General features: G+C 48.0%; 1 protein-coding gene across 1 annotated transcript in view; it reads right to left on the bottom strand.

The window, feature by feature from the left end:
* Positions 1–2,611: 2,611 nt before the first annotated feature.
* Positions 2,612–23,475, bottom strand: part of tnrc18 (trinucleotide repeat containing 18) — a 44,882-nt gene continuing 24,018 nt past the window's right edge. Inside the window, exons 10-30 of the mRNA XM_086132055.1 lie at positions 23,045–23,459; positions 21,998–22,909; positions 21,102–21,247; positions 20,886–21,019; positions 20,696–20,809; positions 20,426–20,606; positions 20,006–20,312; positions 19,048–19,275; positions 16,087–16,266; positions 15,021–15,484; positions 14,542–14,682; positions 13,289–13,430; positions 13,046–13,163; positions 12,062–12,137; positions 11,610–11,718; positions 10,225–10,341; positions 9,235–9,381; positions 7,387–9,077; positions 6,710–6,946; positions 6,514–6,588; positions 2,612–5,019 (exon numbers count right to left, since the gene is read on the bottom strand). Of these exons, the coding sequence (XP_085988181.1) occupies positions 4,813–5,019; positions 6,514–6,588; positions 6,710–6,946; positions 7,387–9,077; positions 9,235–9,381; positions 10,225–10,341; positions 11,610–11,718; positions 12,062–12,137; positions 13,046–13,163; positions 13,289–13,430; positions 14,542–14,682; positions 15,021–15,484; positions 16,087–16,266; positions 19,048–19,275; positions 20,006–20,312; positions 20,426–20,606; positions 20,696–20,809; positions 20,886–21,019; positions 21,102–21,247; positions 21,998–22,909; positions 23,045–23,459 (6,141 nt within the window). The 3' untranslated portion in view covers positions 2,612–4,812. The remainder of the gene's footprint in view (positions 5,020–6,513; positions 6,589–6,709; positions 6,947–7,386; positions 9,078–9,234; positions 9,382–10,224; positions 10,342–11,609; positions 11,719–12,061; positions 12,138–13,045; positions 13,164–13,288; positions 13,431–14,541; positions 14,683–15,020; positions 15,485–16,086; positions 16,267–19,047; positions 19,276–20,005; positions 20,313–20,425; positions 20,607–20,695; positions 20,810–20,885; positions 21,020–21,101; positions 21,248–21,997; positions 22,910–23,044; positions 23,460–23,475) is intronic.

Below are 23,475 nucleotides of genomic sequence, written 5' to 3'. Positions count from 1 at the left end.
TTCTTACTATACATGGTCGTTTTTTTTTCGGCTAAAAAATGCCTTACTATACATTGTGGTTTTTTTCGGATCAAAAACGCCTTACTATACGTTGTCGTTTTTTTCGGCTAAAAACGCCTTACTATTCATGGTCGTTTTTTTGGGGTAAAAACGCCTTACTATACATTGTCATTTTTTTCTGTCTTTTTTTCGGCTAAAAACGCCTTACTATTCATGGTTGTTTTTTTTGGTTAAAAACACCTTACTATACATGGTCGTTTTTTTCGGCTAAAAACGCCTTACAATAAATACATGGTCGTTTTTTTTCGGCCAAAAATGCCTTACTTTACATGGTCGTTTTTTTGGCTAAAAACGCCTTATTATATATACATGGTCGTTTTCTTCGGCCAAAAACGCCTTATATATATATACATGGTCGTTGTTTTTCGGATAAAAACGTCTTACCATACATGGTCGTTTATTTCGGCTAAAAAGAAGCCTTACTATTCATGGTCGTTTTTTTTGGCTAAAAAAAGCCTTACTATACATGGTTGTTTTTTTTCGGCCAAAAATGCCTTACTATACATGGTCGTTTTTTTCGGCTAAAAACGCCTTATTATATATATATACATGGTCGTTTTTTTCGGCCAAAAACGCCATATATACTGTACGTGGTCGTTTTTTTCGGATAAAACGTCTTACCATACATGGTTGTTTTTTTCGGCTAAAAAAAAAGCCTTACTATACATGGTCGTTTTTTTCGGCTAAAAACGCCCCCCATCAGTCACATGTCGCACCCCTCGAAAGTGAAAAGGTGCTCTGGTCGGAGTTGTTGGGACACATTTCGATGTCAATACCATGAAATAAAAAACTGGACTCATGAACTTTTATCTCATTTTCATCTTTTGGTTTTGAAACCTGTCTTTGGTATAATACAACCAAAACAAAGGAATTGACCTTGCATTCCAAAGCATCTAAATTCGGGGACCCCCCCCCCCCCCCTCCCTGCCCCATTCATATCAGGCTGATACAATTTGCTTCATTTTAGAGTGACTGAATGTGGCTGCTGTTCGTGACATGAAGACTGCAAGCATCCTCCTGTTGACAGCTTGATTTGCCAGTTCCTTTTGGAGTTGTTTTTTGCCAAACTTCCTGTCGTCACTTTGTCGAATAAACTCAGGAGGAGGAATGACAACTGCTCTATTGAGAGTATCCGACAGTGAGGCCAAGTTTGCCCTTTTTTTCTGCATTGTGACAAAACAGAAGAACAAACATAGTTCGATGGTGTCACATTGTCAAAAGTCGGGATATAATAGGAAGCGTTTCAACTGTTTGTGCACCTTGCTTTTTTTTTTTGAACGCCCCCTCACTTAGACACCTGTCTCCTGGGAAACGGCTGCTTAGAACACACATACACCAACACCAGTCTGGAGGGGGCTGAGAACTATTTAAAAAATGGTACAAGTCACACACACACAAACATACACCTCCCTCGGTGTAAGAAGCCTCAGCCAGTAGAAGATTTCTGTGCATGAGATGTCAGCCTATCACAATCCTTCCTGCCAACACACCCACAGGATAGTGCGAGGGTGTGTGTGTGTGTGGAACACTGCTGAGGGAAGCGAGAGGGAGAGACAATGTGCTAAAAGATGCCTCTCCCGTACGCACATGTGAGAGGGAGGGAAGATTCTCCCAGCAGGTGCTGATGTTATGCTGATGCTGGTCCTTGGGGAGAAACTGAGAGGGAGCCAAACCCCAGACTGCGGCGCTCTCCATGAAACTGGATCTCCATCTCGCGCACGCACATTGCATGTCAGCAAATATTTAATGACCTCCAGACACAGTGGAATGCAAAAAAGGTGCACACGCATGCACGCACGCACACACACACGGACCGTGAAGGGTCAACAGTGGAAAATGCATCTCCTGCGGTCAGCTGCGGGGCTCAGTGGAGGAAGCTGAAGTTCCCTCCATTTTATCACAACCAGCAGCTTCATTACAAGGCTGCCAAAATGGAGTCCACTGATGATTAAAGGGGCAGTCCACCCGAACGTGCACAGGCCACATGAGGATGGAAACAAAATGAGACGTACAAAGTGGTTAGTAGCTCCCTGGAATGGAGGAGTGCAGCCAAAGCAAAACATATTCCGTTTAGTTCAAACATCTTGCAAGGACGCTAGCCCACTCTAATTGGAAATTGTCTTTGTATCAGCTAAAAACATTTGACTGATGCCTTATATGATTGGTTGTTTTTCCTCGGGCGCTGTGGTTTCTTGCATATTAAATTAGAGGTACAAGGTGAGGCGATCTCCGGGTACTCCGGTTTCCTCCCACATTCCAATAACATGCATGGCAGGCTGATTGAACTCTCTAAAATTGTCCCTAGGTGTGAATGTGAGCGTGGATGGTTGTTTGTCTCTGTGTGCCCTGCGATTGGCTGGCAACCAATTCAGGGTGTCCCCCGCCTACTGCCCGAAGACAGCTGGGTAGGGCTCCAGCACCCCCCGCGACCCTAGTGAGGATTAAGCGGTTCGGAAAATGGATGGATGGATGGAAGGTGAGGCGAGAGATAGAGCCCACCCCCCCCCCCCCACATACACACATCATAGAAAATGACACAGAACACCAAAAGTACAGTTCCATCTGTTTATTAACTATAGAAAATACTGAGTTACTAAAACCATTAAAAAGAAACACTGGTAAACATGGTCGTCTGTAAAAAAAAAATCCTAACACATACAGTATAGAGCAACAGCATATATCTGGCGTCTGATTTCGCATTAAAATGTATCCTTTTGCATTTTTTACAAGATTAGACGTGTACAAAGTATATTCTGATAAGCTTTTTTCTCTCTCTCTCCCTCGACGGCGAAGGATCATTTACAAAACGTAGATCAGTTTTTTTTTCTATTCATTTTCAAAATAATCTGCTTTGTCTGTAACAGGACAATTTACGATATCAGGAACAGCAGACGAAGAACCAGCCTCCAGTCCACCTCTCTCTCTCTCTCTCTCTCATATTCTCTCTCTCTCTCTAGCAGCTAGCTCCCAATGCCTGTCAGCAGGCGTGGACGATTGTTCAGAGAGGGGTAAAAAAAAAAGAAAAGACATGTGCATATAATATACACCCCCCCAAAAAAAAGTCACAGCAAAAGCAAGCCCAAAAAAACCCCACAAAACACTTACTAGTTGATTATACAAAATATCTCAAATGAAAATAAAGAGGACACGTTGGGGAATGAGGGTGTGCATGTTGGACCCTGTAAGGCTGAGCTTTGGATGGAGAGACTGGAAGGCCTTAATACATCCAGATGGGTTACAAAATAAATGCGTGTGTGTGAGAGAGAGCCTTCTCTCTCACCGTCTCACATGCAAACGGAGAAAAGTGCTTTTAACAAACATTCAGAACCAGCACTTCTTGTCGATTTGTGTGTTCACTATTTTTTTTTTTTTTTGTGACCTGCACTCTCGTGCGGGTCATCTGGCTTCTTGAGTCTCGCTGTACCTTGTCAAACCTCAAATGTGAATATAACTAGCAGCATATGATCAAACGTTCTTGTGTTTTTGTTTTTTAAGAAATGCGGACCTCCACTTAGGACTGACTTGTTTCATTGGAAAACGGAACCGTAACAAAGATGAACGTAAAATGAAACCTCATGAATGGCAAAACGAGACAAACGTTTGTGTCTGCGCACACTGGCGCTTCGAATTAATCGGATCCGCTCTTAACCGGCAACTATTCAACACAAACGCAGAGAACCGTTTCCGGTTTGGTGCCCACAAAAGGGCGCCGAGACTTGTAAGCTTCACGATTTGGCAAAAATCATTATCATTAACATTGGAAGCCCTGCCTGGGAGAGAACAGTCACCGGCTAGGCTAGTTTTCAGAACGACATTCAAGATTTGAAACCTAAAAATGGTCAAAATAGGCAAGTGTGATGCCTGGGTGACTAAAAGAGAGTCAAGGGGGCTATGATTAAAAACCCCCAGTTAGAAATACCAAGACCCTCGGTCCAAAAGTTATTCAAAGTGCACTCGTGACCACGTAGAGACCGAAACGTGCTTTAAAAAAAGCGGCAAAGGATGAATGTATGAAAAACAAATACATTCATACATTGAACACAAACACAGTTGACGATGTGTTTACAAGCCGGGAGGAAAAAAAAAAATAAGCGAAAGGTCCACCCTGAGCTCCGAAGATTTGTGCAATCTGACCCAGTTTCATCGACTGTGGACAAAATCTATTGCTCGGATTCTTTGTTGCACCTCCAAACCGGATTTCAGGGTGGATTTGGATTTTCAGGTGGATGAAAAAGGGACAAGTGCTTTTAACAAGTGTCCTACGAGTCTACCTTCTCTCTCTTGAGCCTGAGTGTCGGAGGGAGTTTCGATTGTCAAGGGGGGGAGCTAAGGGGGGGTTGCGTGAAAAGAGCCCGAGTGTTGGATTTTATTCTTCTAAGTGCTCTCTGTTTGGACAGCAAATTGGAAGGGAGTCTCCACCTCTTTATCTTTCCGCACCTTTTGCATCTGTCGCTCCTGCTGTTCTCCGGATACATCGAAAAAGACTTGAGACATTGACTGTAACATCACCACGGCAACACCAGAATCACAACCTGTGTCGTCCCTCACATTTCGTTAAAAGCTTCTCGACGGAGCTATCACGTGAAAATCAAACACTCAGATTTGCCTGGATAGAGCTTTGTGTTACATGAGTATTTACACGGGTGTGTACTCTCTACGGTGGACCGTCCGCGTGTCTCCTCGCCAGGTGCCAGAGAACCCGCAAGCAGGCCAGTTTGTGTGTGTGTGTGTGGTTTGTTTTGTTGTTTTTGCTTAGCAGATGACTGGGACGCCGTCCGTGTTGAAGATCATGCCTGTGGTGGGCTCGTAGGTGCCGGCCAGGTAGTAGAGGTCCTCGCTCTCGGCGTAGCGACGCGTGTGGGTCATCTGCTCGTACTCCTCCACGCCGACCACCAGACATTTGTGGCTGACCGTCTGCACGTCGTTCTCGTCGCTGTGGGACGACTGGTACAGGGCGCGCTGCACAAACACGCGTGTTGTGTTAGCGGTTGGCGGCATATGAATAAATGACAGCTAAAAAAAAAAAAAAAAAAAAAAAAAAAGAGACCGACATTCGCTTTTTGGAATTAATTATTATTTTATTTATTTATTTTTTTCCTTCATATTCGCATTTTGTGTACATTCATTCTTATTTTGTATTATAGTATCCATAATACATTGAATCAGAACTCCTTACTAAACATGGTCTTTTTTTTTCGGTCAAAACCGCCTCACTATACATGGTCGTTTATTTCGGCTAAAAAAAGCCTTACTATATATACATGGTCGTTTTTTTCAGCTAAAAACGTCTTAACATACATGGTCGTTTTTTTCGGCTAAAAACGTCTTAACATACATGGTCGTTTTTTTCGGCTAAAAACGTCTTAACATACATGGTCGTTTTTTTCGGCTAAAAACGTCTTAACATACATGGTCGTTTTTTTCGGCTAAAAACGTCTTAACATACATGGTCGTTTTTTTCGGCCAAAAACGCCTTACTATACATAAGACCGAAATTCGCTTTTTGTAATTAATTATTATTATTATCCATCCATCCATCCATCCATTTTCCGAACCGCTTGATCCTCACTAGTGTCGCGGGGGGTGCTGGAGCCTATCCCAGCCGTCTTCGGGCAGTAGGCGGGGACACCCTGAATCAGTTGCCAGCCAATCGCAGGGCACACAGAGACGAACAACCATTCACGCCCACACTCACACCTAGGGACAATTTAAGAGCGTCCAATCAGCCTGCCACGCATGCTTTTGGAATGTGGGAGGAAACCGGAGCACCCGGAGAAAACCCACGCAGGCCCGGGGAGAACATGCAAACTCCACACAGGGAGGCCGGAGCTGGAATTGAACCCGGTACCTCTGCACTGTGAAGCCGACGTGCTAACCACTGGACTACCGGGCCGCCCATTATTATTATTTATTTATTTATTTTTTTAAAGACAGACAGCCCTTTAGTAAGTTTAAGTGTGTTTAAAGCTTGGAGGGGTGTAAATATTTTCCTCTTCGTTCCTTCATATTCGCATTTTGTGTACATTCATTTTTATTTTGTATTATAGTATCCATAATACATTGAATCAGAACTCAACTAAGAATTATTTCCGGAAATTGTTTTTAAATGTCAATGGTTAAGTCATACATTAAAAAAAAAAATTCTTGGGGGAGGGAACAGAAAATTAATTTTCATTGTTTAAGTAATGTGATAGGAATATAATTCTATTCAATTAACCAATTATTCACAGAGTAACCTTTCAATCGTAATTTGAATACGGTATTTAAGATTGCATGGGGCTGTAAATCGGGGATATTTTTTTTGGAGTGATGGAGGTATTGTGTGTATTCGAGTAAGTGTGCTAAGTGGCTAACAAACAAGGTAGCGCTAAGAATTGTATGTAAAAGGGCCAGTGCGACGAAAAATGCTAATGACGATGATCACGATAAAAACCATCACATCACAAGTCTCACCTCCATGAAGTCTTTTCGCGGAATAGAAGAATGCAGAGCCGCTGGTAGAGACTGCCCACATATTTGTTCCCAATTCTGCAAAAGCAGAACATTTCATAATTAGGAGGATTTCAGCATCCATCAAAAATAGTTTGCAATGTGTTTGACTGAAAAGCAACGAGGTCCCAGCAGGCATTGATTTGGCCCTCTCGCTTACCTTCTTGTCGGTGAGTTTCTTGCCGGGGTTGGTCTCCTCTGGATGGTAGAACCAGTTGACCCTGACCACCATGTTGCTGCCCCACGACTCCCACATGCTCTGGATGCGACCGATGAAGGGCAGGTTGGGCCTCCCCGCCGACAGAAAGACGGCGCAGTCGCCGATGCGGATCATCTCCCGGCCGCGCACGATGGCCTTGTAAAAAAGCTTCTTCGCCTTGCCTTTCATTCCTCGTCTCTATCCGAGGGGAGAATATCACCGGGCAGAATGAGAAACGTGGCGGCTGAGTAATATTTAACAACAGTCGAATCGGAATGACATTTCTCAGTCGCGGTGTTTTTTCCCTCGTGCGTGTTGCCTGTAGTAAAACTAATAATTAACAGATAATAAAATACAAGAGGGCACCCCCCCCCCATTCCGAGATAAAGACACACCGCAAACAAGTGTGTATCATAAAACACGTAGAAAAGGGGAACTACGGTAGTTCAAAAGTACAGCATTTGGAACTCATTCAGTTACAGCCAATTCTAGACCAAGTCTGAAAAGACGTTTAAAACCGTCTTTGGGAGTGAATGAGTTATAATTTTTGCCCCCCCCCCCCCCAACCCACTATATGAGGAATTACAATGACCTGAAAGTAACGTAATTGTGGGGGTAATTCGCCCAACGCTGCTCACCTGAGTGGGTTTCCCAAACCACTTCCAGAGCTGCCTGGCTGGAAGGAAGGCGGAAATTTTGGGCCTATTTTCCACACTGGGGAGCCGTTGGCGTTTGGCCAACTCCTTGGTGGTGGGGAGGTGCACCCCCTCCCGCCGCTTTGGCCTGCCCACTTTTCCTTCCCCTCCGCCGGGCTTGGGTTTCGGAGGGCGGCCCCTTTGACCGGAACCCTTCCCGGTGGCCGGTTTGGCCGCTTTCGCCGCAGCGCTGGGAGTCGGAGAGGTCGAGAGCGAAGGTGAGGGCGAACGGGAGCGAGGGGACGCCTCGTCTTCCTCCATTTTCACGTCCGCCTCCTCCTTCGTGTTCTGCTCTTCCTCTCGCTGCTCCTCTTCCACTTTGTCCGGGGCTGCGGGCAAGGGAGAGACGGGGCCCGGAGGAGGAGTGCCGGTCCTCTCTTCGTCGGAGCTGCAGGAGGAGTCGTCCGTCGACGACGAGGACGAGGAGGAAGACGAGGACGACGATGAAGACGAGGAAGAGCCGGAGCAGGATGAAGAGGAGGAAGAGCAGCTGGAGGTGCATTTCTTCTTTGGCTTCCCCCTCCCCTTCCCGCTTTCTGCTTCGGACTCGGAGCTGCTGCTGCTGCTACTTTGAGACACTTCCTTAATCTTCCTCTCCTTCCTTCTGTCCGGCTCCTTTTGCTCGTCTTTTTTGCCTTTCTCCTCCCTGGCGTCTGCTTCCAGTCCTCTACCGCGGCTCCCCGCTCTCTCCTTCGCCAGCGCGTGTGCTGTGTGGGTGGCCTCTTTCTCCCGCAGTCCAGACTCGCACTCCGGAGCTCTTGGTTTGGACTTGAGCAGTTTCTGGTCGGCCGTGGTCACGGGGGCGGGATCCCGTCTGCCATTTTGCCCCTCCAGCAACATCAGGGCCTTGGTCTTTTTCGTTTTGGGCGAGGTGACACCCTCGTGGTCAAGCTTCACGAGGGGCTCGGCGGACACGGGCTTCCGCTTGACGACGTCCCCCTGTCTGGAGGCGGGCTTCAGCCTGGAGATGGAGTTGGGCCTGGAGGCCAACTGCTCGGACGACAGCTTCGGTTTGGGACCGGAGAGAGTCGCCGGTGCCGATGAAGTTCTGGTAGCCAGAGAGGAACCGGATTTGCCCGCTGACAGCCTCGGAACTGGGCTGGGAAGGAGAACGGATCTGAGGGGTCTGGAGTTCCCGTGATGGTCCGAGGCGGGTTTGCTTTTGGATGTGGAGGTCGAGGCGGACCTGGGCTTTGCCGTCAGGCCGGGTCTGGACACGGGCCTGTTGGATGTAGCGACATTGGCGCTGTTCTCTCTTTCTCTACGCTGGCCGTTATACGAGGTCAGATTGGGCTCGCTGTACAGGTCCACAGTCAGGACCTTTCCGTAGGTGGAAGGATAGGATGAAGAAGAGATCTTGGCTTTCGATTTCGATTTTGGGATCGGAGCCGAGCTGGTCTTTCTGGGTACCGCGGAGGTCGGACTACTCGAAGGGGACGCGATGGAGCTCTTGTGACCCGGTTTTGCTTGCGCCCCCATTGCGGGCCGTGAGGCAGGCCGAGACTTCTCCTGAACCGCTTTCTGGACTGACAAACTCCTCTCTTGGGCTACTTTGGTCAAATCCTGGGATTTGCCTGGAGGCTGGCTAGACGACGGAGATTCTGTTTTCTCCTTGCAATCGGAGTTCAAGGTTTCTGCGGCGGGAGCAACAACAACACGACATGAGACGCAAACACCGGGCAGCCTGATCCTTCCAGGACAAAATGATTTTTCGGCAAATAAAAGAGATTACGAGTGATTATGAAAGAATTGATCTCACGGTCATCCGTCATTTCTCTGAGTTCGGCTCACCTGGTTTGGGTTTCGGCTTGCGACCGGGTTTGCCCTTGACTTTTGGCGCCGTTTCATTGGACTTGGCCTCTTTGCCCTCCTTGCTGCATTTGCGCACCCTCCTGCGAGAGCAACTGGCCACCAGGAGTGCAGGGGAAGGCTCAGCGCCTGTTCAGGGGGAACACAGGACGCCACATATTAATCTGCTTTAATTAATCTGCTAAACTGATCGTCATCGGGACGTGAGTTGAAACTGGATGAAGATTTTCTATCATGATTATAGTGACCAAAATGATCACATTAACTCATTCACTCCCAAAGACGTTTTTAAACGTCTTTTCAGACTTGGTCCAGAATTGGCTGGTACTGAATGAGTTAATTATTTTTCAAAAAAAATTTTTTTCAACTAAAGAAACCAACAAAGGCGGCCCCGGTGGTCCAGTGGTTAGCGCGTCGACCTCACAGTGCAATCGAAAAATCGTAAACTGTCAGTTCGGCCAATCAAATGCTTGAGGGAAGTTACTTTGTGAACCACTTGCTGTCCATGTGTAGCGCAAGAATTGGGAGTCGCGCTTGTATATCGATTCCATAAAGGACAACAAACAAAGCTCAGTTCCAAAAAGGTTAGAAAAATGTTTATCCATCTGCCCGCGCTGCAACGGGTGTTATAAAAAGTTGGATGGAGTCAGTTCAGTGTGACCTTAAACATGGTTTGTGGGTGGACAGAATCTATTTTTGTGACACCCACACAGGCAGGAATCTTGTGAATAAAAACAGGCGTGACCTAAGCCCCCCAAGCTGAAGACTAAACCAACTTTGTGTTTTCCTGCGACGGAGGCCAAGCAAAACCCCAAAAGGACGAGCGTGTAAACGATTGTCCTCTTTGTTGAACCGGGCCATTGGATTTTTAAAAAAAAAAATTCAAGCTCACTGTTTTCCGTTCAAATGGGATAGGAGAGACAAAGGAACAATGGGGTGCGTGAGCGGTGCTTTGGTACGGTATGTGCTCACAGTGGATCTTGTAGTCTGGAGGCAAAAGTCGGATGTGAGAGAGGGGGATGCGTCCCGTGTCGCCATCGTCAAACTCCACCGTGATGAGATCGTCGTCGTCGTCCATGTCTGAACTTCCTGTTTCGGGGAGGAAAACAGCAAATTGCGAATAAGCGGTTGCCTGACTGTTTCCAAACATATCTCAACTGACCTTATATGTTGATTAACAATGGTATTGATCATTTAATAATATTTAGACATGGGGAAATAAGATGTCCCATTTTTAAAACCAAACCGGGTCTGAACGATTTAGTCTAAAAAAAAAAGTCAAGACCAGTCCTCACGGCAGTTCTAATTTGGTCTAATGTCATTTAGTTCAATTCTAAAGCTAATCCAAGTCATATCGGCCTATTCCGGAGTTTTTTTCCCCTAGTTAAAATCATCTTTAGAGTTATTTGCACAAGCTCTCAAAGGGGAAATATTTCTGAGTCCATTTTCTGTTCGGGTACAAGTCGTTGGGTCTTTCAAGTGTTCTCTTCCTATTTCTACAAAAGCCTCTGTTCTGGACTTCTGCATTTCTGCCCCACCTTCATAAAGCAGTGCACCCGAGAAGCACCGACCAAAAAACAGTTTCCCAGCCAATGACTTGGCAGTCGGGCCCAACGAAAATCAAGAGTAGAAAAACCATTTCGAGGACTATCGCGTCAATGCCAAAACGTCAACAAAGCTGCATTGTTAGGACCGATTAGCTCAAGTACGCGGTGTCACCATCCATTACTATCAACGTGGACGTCGGGGGTATTTTGTGTTTGTCGATTTCATGCGCCACACTGGGACAGCACGCTTCGCGATGGGAGCATTTTGGAGGTTTGGTGACAAAATGCTGCCTTCGGACACGATGATGCAGTTGAATATTGAAGTATACAATATTGAGTTTAGTTTCATAGAGCCGCATTGAGTTTTCGAGGCTTTTCCAGGGGTCGCGGGAGATCTTCACTAACTTGGCTATCCGAGTCCGAGTGTAAAAGCATTCTTAAAATCGCCCGATCCATGTTCGACGCCAGCCGAAATGCCTTTTAAGCTTCTACACTTCACACACTGACCCCTCTGTCTCCGATGGTGAACTGCAGACTGCAGCCAGAATAATAAAGAAATACCTCTCCGACAGTAGGCTGCGGCCAGTAGGTGTGTACTGCGTGCGATATATTTACACTTTCACGCGACGAGGGTCGGGTATAACGGCGCACTCTGCCGTATTGAAATAGCCCAGTGGAGAACAGACATTTGTCATGTGCCGCCAGCTAGCATTTAATTGGAAATTGACTATGACTCATGGCATCCAAGCACTGTTTGTGTGTTTGTGTTTGTGTGTGTGTGTGTGTGTGTGCGTGTGCGCGCTCGTGTACCGTTGACAACCGTGCCAGGATAAAGGCAGCGGTACTGCTGACTCCAGTAGGCAGCGATGCGGGTGCCCTCGGGGAGATAGCGCACCGAAGGAGGCTTCACATCAATGATCTGAACACAGACAAGAAGAAAGGACTTGAAATGTCAGAACCACGCGAGCCACGCCAGCACACGCTAAGTGTTTCTTACCGGCATTGGCCTGAGCTTAGTTTATTTATTCCACATCAAGACTACACAGAGATAAACCCGAATAAGCCATGCGGGCAGAGGGCGAGAGCTCGGGGAAGGTTTAAGCGCATGTGGCCGTCACATGACGTACGACCTACTTTGGGTCATGCATGTTTCATGTTTCACTTTCGTCTCCGAGCGGCTGCGCTCTCATGTGTCACTAGAAATCCGAGCGAGAGCGATGTGGCGCATTGAACCCCCGCCCAGTGACATCCAGTTTACTCACAGCCTCCTGCAGCAGTTGCTCCAAGCAGTAGATGTGCGGCCGGTTCCCTCTCTCGCCCTCCACCACCACACTGTATCTGCGGCAAACAATTACAGGAGGCTCAAAGCGCGGCGGACACATTGAGAGCGCCGCATCCACTTTTCCTTTCTGTGATTTCTGTCCTAAACGTGACGTTGCGTCATTTCCAACCGAGTTGAACTAAGCGTAGCTGGCTGGGGCTTCTACGACTATTTTTGCGGCACGCCTCAAAAGAAACCAAACTCAACACTGACGAAATTATGGCTGCACAGTACTTTGTCCCAATTGTTGCGCGGCTCACATTTACATTCCCCGAGAATATTAATCCTGCTTTAAAGGAGATTAAGTCTTGTTTTCTTTTAACTCAGCCCCATTGGATTTGCAGCTAAGTGAGCAAGCTAGAGCTGATGGGTTTTTTTTTCCATTTCAGAGTTTGTCAAACACTTTTATTGATTTGCTTCCGGTGATTAAGATGTTAAGTATGCATTACACTGCATCCTGAGGCACTTTGCCATCTGAAATCGAAAAACTTTTTTTTTTCCTCCTGTCCATGGAAACCTCAAAACTCTTCACGGTCGTTCAAAACAGTTGGGCAGAAGTGATAAGCCGGAGAGGAAACATTAAAAAAGTGAATGCCACTGAAATCAAGCCAAGCTCCACCCACCTGTGCTAAACTTTTCGCTAACTCAATCAAGAACAGCTTTCAAAAAAAAAATAAAAAATCCCGTCAATATCATAAATCACCAATTGGTGGGCAGCAACAAATATTAGCGCCGTACTGATGAGCTGAGAAGAGCTAAGACGTCTCAATGAACAGTATATCTGTCTGTGTGTCTCATACTGCACACCGGTGGCCAAAATGGGCCAATTGAATGAATCCAGCTTGACAAAAACGATTGATTTCTTTGGCTGAATCAGGTCAAACATAGTACATATATGAATGAATACATCTTGTAATATACTCACATATCGGGCGAGTGCACAGTGTGCACGTGCCCTGCGTAGAGAAGCTGGTCATCCATTGGGATCAAAACGCGTAGCCCGTCTGCCAAAGAGTCTTTGTCCAACACACACTGCACTGGAGCTGAATATGAGAAACAAAAACAAAACAAAACAAACAAAAAAAAAAAAAACACAGGACGTGAATATATTCATGCCTGCGGGTTCTTATGAATCGCGACGGTCCCTGAGGCGTAAACCAACGCTGACCAGGTGTTGAGGACCTCTCGGGCACACCGTTGCCGCACGGCGGGATGAGCTCGTCTTCGCTGAAGCTGCTGTCCTGATTGGGCTCAAAGTCTTCATCAGCAGCCATGCTCTCCATCAGCCGGCTCACTGCTCCCCTGGACTGCTGTAAATGACACCCAATGCCCTTTATTTTTCTACTAATGGATCATATTCCTTGATTCAGATTTAGAAAAACATATTTTCGTCCTGGCGAGATGGGTTTTTGGTCTGCCCTGAAAAGTTATTTACACCAGCTGGTTATATACAGCAGCCACTTGCATAATGCAATTAGAGTAAGAGCTGTATGGGGAAAGGAAAAAAAAAACCCTGCACATGTTGATTGACACTGTTTATTATCGTGGGTGGAGTTTGCAGTCATGCAGAACGGCACTGCGTCATTCTGAGGGATGGTTCTCATATGAAGTATGATGCGCACTATACAACTCCAAACTACAACAATAATGTGAAGATGGTAATAATCTTGTGTCTTCTTTGCAGCGATGCATTTTGGGTGTCATTGGGCTCATAATATTGTGGCAAGTCTGTGTCCCTCCACTGTATAAAACGACTAGGCCTCGTGCATGCATTGTATTTCAATCAATCACATAATTTTGCCTTAGGAAAGTCCGCTTAGCTTAGCGCTAACAAAAAAAAAAAAAGGCAAAACTCCATTTAGATGCTAATGGTTAGCATTGATGTTTGCACTTTTAGAGCCCATGGATATTTGAACACAAATGGTGGAGTAAGACAGATGATATAACTCGACACACAGGCATACATTCTTGTATTTAATTGTATTATTACTCAATTTTTATCAACTATATTAATATAATGATATTTTTGGTTTTTAAAACAACAAAAGCTTTTGTGGAACGGAATAATGGCATTTCAATTCATTTGAATGGGGAAGGAATATTTGAGAAAGGCAAATTTCTTTTCAAACCACAACAATTTTGGCAGCCTTTAACATTCACACGATGACTCAACAGAGTTCTAACAGATGGACAGCATGTCACAATAATCTACATACGTGAGGCTAACTTTATGTCTCAGAGGCAAAACGGAGGCCAACATTCACACACAAACGTGACTGCGCATTCCAGAAACGTAAATGCCTTTGCGCGCATTGATGTCAAACGGTTTCATTCGAGCATTCTCGTCGTGACCTTGCCGAGACAGTACGCAATGACTTTGCCCTGCTCATGACTTCTCAGCTGATCAGTCATCACACTGACCTCCCGGGCCTTGTTCTTTGCTTTGGATTGGCTCTTCCGCGCCGGGCTGAGGCTCAGAGCCGCGGGGCCGCCGTCTCTTATTGGACTAGCCAGGGAGGACGGGCTCACGGACAGAGAGGAGGACTCCTTCGTCTTCTTTTTCTGTTTTACACATGTCAGAACATAAATCGGTGGAATGACGACAAGCCCCCACCCCCCCCCCCCCCACACACACACACATATATGCACTCGGGTGGGGGAAGCCTGCAGTTGTCCTTTCTTGTCAGCAACATTTAAGACAGCAGGGGAGTGCGAGAGTGACTAAAGTGCTGGGAAACCCTGCTGGAACTGTGACACATACACGAGACAAAAAAGAAAATGCTGGGAGAGGATTTTGAAGAGAAGCAAGTGTATAATGGAACAGAAAAGGACCCCCCCCCCCCCACACACACACACACACCTCAGTCACTGAGTAACCACCAGATGAATAATTGACGTACTTTCACGGCATCTTTGGCCTCTCTGTGGGAAGCGGGCTGCTTGGGTCTGGAAACGGGCTTTGGGGTGAGAGGCGGGGCTGAGCTGGAGGAGGAGCTCTGACTGGTGCCGGACACGGATGACATTTGGTTGGCCGAGGCGGTGGCGTCGTGGAGGAAGATCCTCTCGCTGCGTCGCCGGTTCCATGCTTCGTCCTCGCTGAAGCCTCCCAAGCCGGAAGCCGTCGCCAGATCGAAACTGAAGCGCCGCTGAGGCCGAGGCGACGGTCGGCGCCGTTTGATCGGTAGAGGCTTGCGTTTGACGGGCAGCGTTTCGTCACGCTTGCTTGGGCTGCTCTGCTCGATGCGGCGGGTCGCCGGCGGCAACAGGGGGAGTTCCGGCGCGGAGCGTTTGCCGTGCAGCAGAGAGGGGAACTTCCTCATGCGCAAGTCGGAACCGGAGTCGGACCACTCGCACTCTGATGAGCCTGATGGTGGCAAGACAGAGCCTCATGAGCTTGAGCGTTCAAATGAAGTCCACACGCACACACACACACACTTTTACAACAGACTAACTGGCAGTGACACAAACAGCTTGAAGCAAGCACACTTGTCCTCTTTGGAGAACTGACACTAAGGAACTTCGAGCATGATTTATTGAGTCGAAACGTGTTTGAAAGTGCGCGGAAGGGGTGAAACCATGCGCATGCGATCCCAAACCGTTGTGGTCGGTCCGTTTTAAAGCCATGTAAATGTATTGGATTCTCTGCAATCAATAATGACAAGAATAGCACGATTGATTACATCCAAACCAATGCATAATTGACGACCGAAGCATTAGTTTCACCGCAATGTGACAATTGGAAATGAATGAATATTTGAACAATGCCGCCAAACCGCGGCGCTGAAAAACACTTCGGCAGATAAACCTGCTCAACCACAAAAAGCACAATCAGAGGAACCATCGCAGCAGCGAGTCTTTTGTTCACACAGTCAATGACTCGATAACTCTTTACGTTCGTGTTGGATCAACAAAACAATACGCATGAAGCAATTCTGCAACCTTTGCTTTTGTGTGTCGTGTTCTTACCCAGAATGCTCGGCCGGCTGTGATGTTTGCCATCGGGGAGGAGGCTCAAAGCGACAGAGCTGACCGGGAGGGCGCTCGCCGCAAACCTGGCCAACAGACCCAGGCCGCTCTCCTCGCACCCGCCGTCTTCGGAATCGGAATCCTCCTCGTACTCGTCTTCGTAATCATCCTCTGAAGATTCTGTTTGAGGAAAAAAAAAAAACAAAAAAAACATTTGAGCTCAGAGGATGGACGGATATGCCCCATATACTGTTGTAACAAACGCTCAAAGTGTATTAAAAAAAAAAAACTCTTCACTTCGGTAAGACTCAGTTGGCGATAGCTGAATTTTGTGCCCTGGATTGAATTACCACACACCCAAGAGCTTGTACGCAGTGTCATCCAAATTCTGCTGCAGACACTCAACCTCACATCTACCACGACTGCACATCCACACTCACACTGGAAAAAGACCACGTGACCTCCGACCCAATACATTCAATACACTATCCGTTATTGAATCCCCCCCATGAGGGGATATTAAAAACAGCAGAGATCCACTTCCTTCAACGGTGACAAGACATTGCAGCAAGCAAACTAAACGCGTGCCGTACACAAAACACATACACACACGTTCAAATAGCTATTGAAGCACATTGCGGGTTAGCGGCGTGTTGCTAGTAGTGAGCGGTTAGGTCCAACAGACGAGCAGGAGGAAAGTCTCTGCAGAGTGTTAACGCGAGGGTGGATACACAGTACGGGAGAGCAGTCAGATCGTAACAGTGCAATCGTATTCGATTCACGGGCCGCGTCAAACTTTCTGCCTTTTGTTTTGATTCAGTGACATCGAGTGTGGGGGTCGATTGCACGGGCGCATCACAAACGCATCACAATGGAGAGCTGTTGCTTTTTTTTTGGACTCGTGTCCCTACTTGACGTCACCACAATTTTCGATCCGGCTCTTATGGTGCGGCGGGGGTTTGACGCCACTGCATACTGGAAGAACCTTGCTCAATGATGTCCTGTCTTGACAGTGTCAGTGGAAACTGAACATTGTCGTATTTGTCAAGGCAAAGCATTTTGATGCAGTTCTTGCACTTGGTTGCATTCATCGTGATCCAGCAAAGTTGGTTGCATCATCCCGTGAAAACATGGGACGCGCCTTCGAGAATGACTTTTTCAGTGTCGATGAATCTCGGAAACGCTGCATAAGAGGTACTGTGAATCCACATCGTAATAACGTTCGCAGGCAGAGACAACAGACGGGACGAGGCAGGCACTGAGAGGACAGCCCTGTGAGGCCCCTTGCTTTACCTTTGGTACAAAGTTTGAGTAACCATGGTAACCGCCTTCATCCTAGCTCAACATCACAAAGCTAGCTTTTAACCAGTCAGCAGAGACCAAAAAAAAAAGGTCTAATAAGGCGAAACCATGGCTCCCAAGAAAAAAAAAAAAAAGCTTGAATTTGTCAGGGAAAATAATAAATCAGGTGAAAGTTTATATTCTGTGAATGGATAATTTCAGCTTCATGGAAGGCCGTCTGAGTATGACTCCATTATCCTCGATACTCAAGTTAATGCCCATTGTCCTCGCTAGCAAGACAATTCAGCACACTAGTAGAACTTTTTTTTTTTTTGTGGCCTATTAGTATGCAATTAAACCTTACTTGACAACTGTGCCGCACTGGAAAGTATCAAGTCGTTGCCCTACTACAGAGGACAGAACACACCACTGCAGACCTTAAGTTGGATATCAAGGACACGGAATAAATGCGCAAACGTCATTCCATACAGCACTGTCCGTCTTAGCAGTGGAGAAAATAAGAGGGGCATGTCCTACTTACAGAGCAGGTGACAGGGGTGTGGCCTCAGGCAGGGCGGGGTAGGGCGGGGCGGCACGGAGGCGAGAGTGCAGCCTAGACTTAGCGCAGCCACGCCTTTTAGCGCAGTCTAGCTTAAGCTACACTTTAGCCGCAGCGTAGACGCCGCCGAGGCGAGGAAGCGTTCGGGTTTAAGGCTGAGCAAGTCCTTGCCAAACTTCTGAAATGTCGTGGGAGCGGCGGCAGCGGCAGCAGCAGCAGCACAAGCACGTGGGACAGGCAGAAAGACACTCAAAGCATCACGGGAAAGACAATTTGGAAGGGCGGGGGGTGGGTTGAGGTGGCTGACAGAGCAAAGGGGTTGACAGCAAAAGTACAATGGGTGCAGGGGGGGGGGGGGTTATTGGAAGGTTTAGTAGACTGACAAGAAGCTCTTTTGTCCAAATATCCCAAACGTCAATTGGCGGCATCATCTGGATTAAAAATAACACATGAAATTTACTATAAAGCTCCCACAATGGATGCGGGTGGGGGGGGGGGAACAGCTCAACTAGCATACGTCCCTGTGCAACCTGTAACCGAGCAGTCTTTCCAACCTTTCCTGGGCCAAACGGAGGGATATTGGACAAACAGAAGGCACTGGGAGGACGTGAAGGTGCAGTTGGACAGAACGACAAAGACAGACGAGACAGATGAAGCCGACACAAGGACCACAGCGGCTCGCTTTCCATACTAAATCAAGTCCAAACCTTTAATAAAGCCTTTTTTTATATATATATATATATATATATAGGTACCAAACTGCAATACAACTTTATGAAAACAAATCTCACAAATTCACACAATATTTCAATTCAATGTACAAACTCTACAAAATGCTTTTCAATCCAGGCAATAAAAAACACCATAGAAATGTGTAAACTCTTTAAAAAGGAAAAACAAAAACAAACCAAAAAAAAAAAAGGCAACTTTGCAGAAAAACCAGCAGCAAGAGAGAGGTAGGGACGGTCAAGCTAAAGCACAGTCTGGGAAGAAGAAAAAAAAAAAAAGATGCCTTTGCAAATGGCAAACATACAAGCTGTGACAAGACTCAACAGACAAGGTATCGTCTGAGTTAACAGTGCAAGGTTCTAAGACGGGAGGGGGGGGGGGGGGTCAGTAACCTTGATCGAACGAGTCGTCGGAGGAGCTCAGGCCCGCCTCCTCAAGCAGCAGGGATAAGTGCTTGTGTTTCTTCTTTTTCTTCTTCTTCTTTTGCGACTGAGCGCCGGACAGCACGGAGGACGGCGACGATGCGGCGTGCCTCTTTCGGGCCGGGTTGCCGTGGGGACGCGTTCCTGAGAGAGAGGGCCAGCTCCCTTTTGCAGAACTGTGACCCTCGGAATCAGAGTCTGGTACAAGGACAGAGTGGTCAAGCGCTCGTCAAATTGAGACCGCAACGTAGAAGGCCAACACACAGCTTGGTTTACAAGCTTAATCCTGTCTATGGCTAAAACAGGGATGGGGAACTGGCGGCGGCTGTGCCTTTATTTTATTTTATTTTTTTAAATGGCCGGGGAGAGGAAAAATATATATACAGTTTATATATTTTTTTTAACCCCTCACTACGAAATGGCAGACATGTCTTAGTTGAGCTAACATTGGTCTTATTGTGCCCAATGTGAGTAGGCCTTATGTTTTTTTTTTTTTTAATGATATGCTGGGAAAAAAATAGTAGTTCAACAATATTAAAATGTTGAGTGAGTTCATTTTTTGTGTGAAAAATGTACAAAATGAGTTCTTGTGCTTAAAGCCGGTTACTTGTTGAGCAGTTTTGTGCCGTCCTTGAATGGCACATATGCAAGAGAGCCCCTTTGGACTAGGGGGGAAAAAAAAAATATCATGTTTGCTTGTGTTAGGATAGTAGATCTGTTAGACAAGCATTGAAAAAAATATCATCGAAAATGAACGAAATTAAGAGAACAGATGCACAAATTCTGAGGGGGCATTTTTGCCATGTATCCGATTAGAAAGTGTATGCTCCTACACGCCCCCCCCCCTCCAGCATCGAAGTCGCCCATCCCTAGACGCAGCTCATAACTCAAACATCACACGCGTTTGTTTTTCAAGCAAGGTACTCACTGTTAGAGCAGCTGCTGAGCTCCGATCTCATGGGGGAGAAAAAAGCACTCTTCTTCTGACCTTTCACCTTCCGTAGCACCTCTGAAGCCTTTGCGGCCACCTTTTGTCCGCTTTTCGACGCCGAGTGGCTATTTCGCTCCTTGGGCTGGCCGTCGGCGGACTTGCCCCTGGGCCGCTCTCCTTTCGAGCCCGAAGCTAGTTTGCGAGACGCGCCGGCGGTGTCCAGCCGGGAGAGCGAGAGGGCTCTGTCGAGGTCGGAGGCCAGCTGCTCCTGCTCGCACACGTGGCCGCGTTTCACCTTCAGACCCTGACAACGGCGCACACACACATCGTTAATCTGAGTGGAATGGAAGAGGCCTGTTGGGAATTATTATTATTATTTTTTTTTTTTTTTAAACGACGCACTTGCATGCGGGTTACCTCGGGAACGTGGCTGCCGGATGCGTCCTGGTCTTTCCAACCCTTGCTCTTTTTCTTCTTTTTTATCTTGACCCCTAAAGTCCCCATCTCGCTTTCCTCGTCTTCTCTGGACACCAGGAACCTTTTTCTGTGTCCTTCCCCAGTTTCAGAGTCCTCCGAGTATTGCAGTGACCTACCCACCCTGAGGCAAGAGAATATTTGTACTTGAAACTGCTCAGTGGGTCATCGAAATGCGCCGGGCTGTGATTTATACATTTGGGACACACTGACTTTGCGGGCCTGCTGTCCATTTTGGGAGGCGTGGCCAAGTGTTTTCTCTTCCTGGGTCGACCTCTGCCCCGCCGAGCGAGAGTCCGCCTCTCGTCTTCCTGCTGCTGCCGTTCGCTGACATGACAAGAAGAGAGTTTAAGCGCGCGCGCGTGCGACAGACGATCGGGAGCGTGTGTACTGTTGCACTGACTGCTTGTCCCTGCGTCTCTGCAGCTTGCTCATCTCTCTCTGTTTCTCCTTGTACGTCTTCTGCAGCTCAGCCAAGCGAATGCGGTATTCCACCTCCACCGCATCCAACACGTCCATGGACATTTTACTATAAAGCTGCGGGGGGGGGAAGAGAACAATGTCGAGGCCTTTTTCTTTCCAGGTTTTCCTCTGTGGGTGAGCATATTTATCTTCCTACCGGCTCCTCCTTCCTCTGCCTCCAGCTGTACTTTCGGTTGGGATGGAGCGTTCTGGGCAGATCAATGTGGGACTGTTCCTCAATGGCCTCCAGCAGAATCTGTTTGCTCGCCTCTAGAAGGTAGTCCAAACCCTCGATTGCTAAATCTGTCAAGGGATGCAGAGGAAAAACACACGCACACGTGTAATGGTACATGATCAGTGCCAAGACCTGATTTATTGATTAGTCACAAAATGTTAGGGATCTTTAGCTTTCATGCGACACTTCAGGATGAACCGAAAATGCATTAAAACCTCGAAAGGGGAACTTATTTTCACCGTGCGCATGTCCAACTGTTAACTCATTCAGTACCAGCCATTTCTAGACCAAGTCTGAAAAGACGTTTAAAAACGTCTCTGGGAGTGAATGAGTTCAATGCTTCGGTGCATTTTACCCATCCGGATGTTCTCCAACACGCGGATGAATGGCGAATTTTGCTCAACAAATGCATTTCCCAGGACGCCCCCACTTCCATGCCTTTCTGTGACACTTCCAGTCTTTCTTTTGCATCCTGCCGATGACAACTCCTGAACACTACGTTCAGTCACCACTTCCCTCTGCCGGCATCCTGCTGACGTCAAAGCGTGAAAGGCATGATAAAGAGGGCTGGTACCGTACCGATTCGAATTGAAACAAGAAACGTGTCGGTCAAACACCTGTTGTGAATTTCCCCGTTCTGCTCCTTGTTCGAGAACCGCGGGCGGGAGGAAAAAAATATTGAAACGTTTAACAGCTTTTGGCATTAAGTTCACTCATAAAGGTGACAGTGCATTTTAGGTTCGTCCTGAAACCCCACCCAAACCCCCCCGCGTAGTGTTTCTCCTCCTCAATCTTTGTTTTTCGAAAAGCCGCCTCACCCTGCTCCATGCCGATGTTCTCCATTTCCCGCTGGGCCATTTGGCTGAGCAGGGCCATGCCCTCCAGCGCCACCATCTCCAGCGGACCGGCGGCGTTTTCGGCGAGCGTCGGCGCCGACTGGCCGAGGGGGTGCGGCTGAGACATCTCGCTGGCTGCGAGCAGAGCGAGCATCCCCGCCATGGGATCTTCGGACCCGACGACCGCGGGGAGCGGCGACTCGGAGGAGGCGGGGATTTGGCCGACGCTTTCCTTGTGACTCGGGGCGCGTCGCTCTGGCGTCGTCGCTTGATGGGATTCGCGTTGAAAACTTGCGCCCGGCTGAGTGGATTTCTGACCATCCAGATCCGCTGCGACGGACGAGGCGTGGCGCGTCCGCTCGGAATCCTCGTACGCCGCCGCTTCAGGCTCGCTTCCGTCCAGTGGGGACGAATACGCGTCGTGACGTTGATATGACCGCATCTCTGTTTTGATTTGTTCTTCTTTTGCTTCCGGCCCGACATCATCCGCTCTCGGGCTCCGCTGCGGCGCGGGACGAGCGACCTGCGGAGCTATCGGCCGCAGCTTCAACGGGCCCGCTTCGTCCCGCTGCGTTCCGACGGGACTGCAACTACGCCGGTGAGGAATCAGCGCTTGTGGCGTCGAGTCGAACCGATGCTTTCCCGCAACGGGTTCCCGTGTGGGGAAGGACTCGTTCTTTGTTGTCAGTTTTGGTGGTTTGAGTTGGTCGGCATCCAACGGCCTCGATCGGAGGTGGGCCGAGGGCGCGGAGGGACTCAAGTCCAAATAGTGCGAGTGGCGCCGCGCAACAGCTTCTGGGTTTGCTTTGGTGTGCGCTGCTGGAACATGATAAGTTGGGACAGGCGCACCAAAAGGAGTCGTGATCGACTGGTAGGGGTAGTCAGGTGAGAGCTCTGCAAACAGACAAAAAAAAAAGTGTATATCAATGTTTAGGTCATTAAAAAAAAATTTAAAACCCCACCATGAATGCCAAGCATAATATTGACATTCTTAAGTCCGTGACATAATCGGTGACTTAAATGACTCACCCGAATAGATGCCTTGAAAAGCAGGCTTATGTCCATCTCGCCGCTCTCCCCTTTCCACCCGCCCGCCATCCACAGACTCGTCTTTCGGCAGCCGTGGCGACGACGGAGGCGGCGAGGCCGAACACGGGGAGGGCGCGTGCGGCAGCGGCGCGGGCGGGTGAGACGACACCCTCTGCCTCCCTTCTTCCGACTTGAGGTGGGTCACCGGTGAGGGCGGCAGCGGCAGCGGAAGCGGGGTGAGGGAGGACGTCGACGGCGTCGGCGAGCGAGGCGTCGGCGGCGACGCCCTGCGGGGCTGCAGCACGGGGGAAGGAGACGGGGAAGATCTGGACAACGGTCGGAGTTTGGCTTCGGCGTTCGGCTTGTCCGCTTTGTCGTCCGTCTCTGCCCGGCGCTCGCTGGCCTTTAAATGCTCCTGAAAACGCACATGA

This window comes from Hippocampus guttulatus, chromosome 16 (genome assembly GCF_054856545.1).
Source record: "Hippocampus guttulatus isolate MCC_2025c chromosome 16, RoL_Hgut_1.0, whole genome shotgun sequence".
NCBI lineage: Eukaryota > Metazoa > Chordata > Actinopteri > Syngnathiformes > Syngnathidae > Hippocampus > Hippocampus guttulatus.
This window is presented reverse-complemented; position numbering and strand designations above follow the sequence as displayed.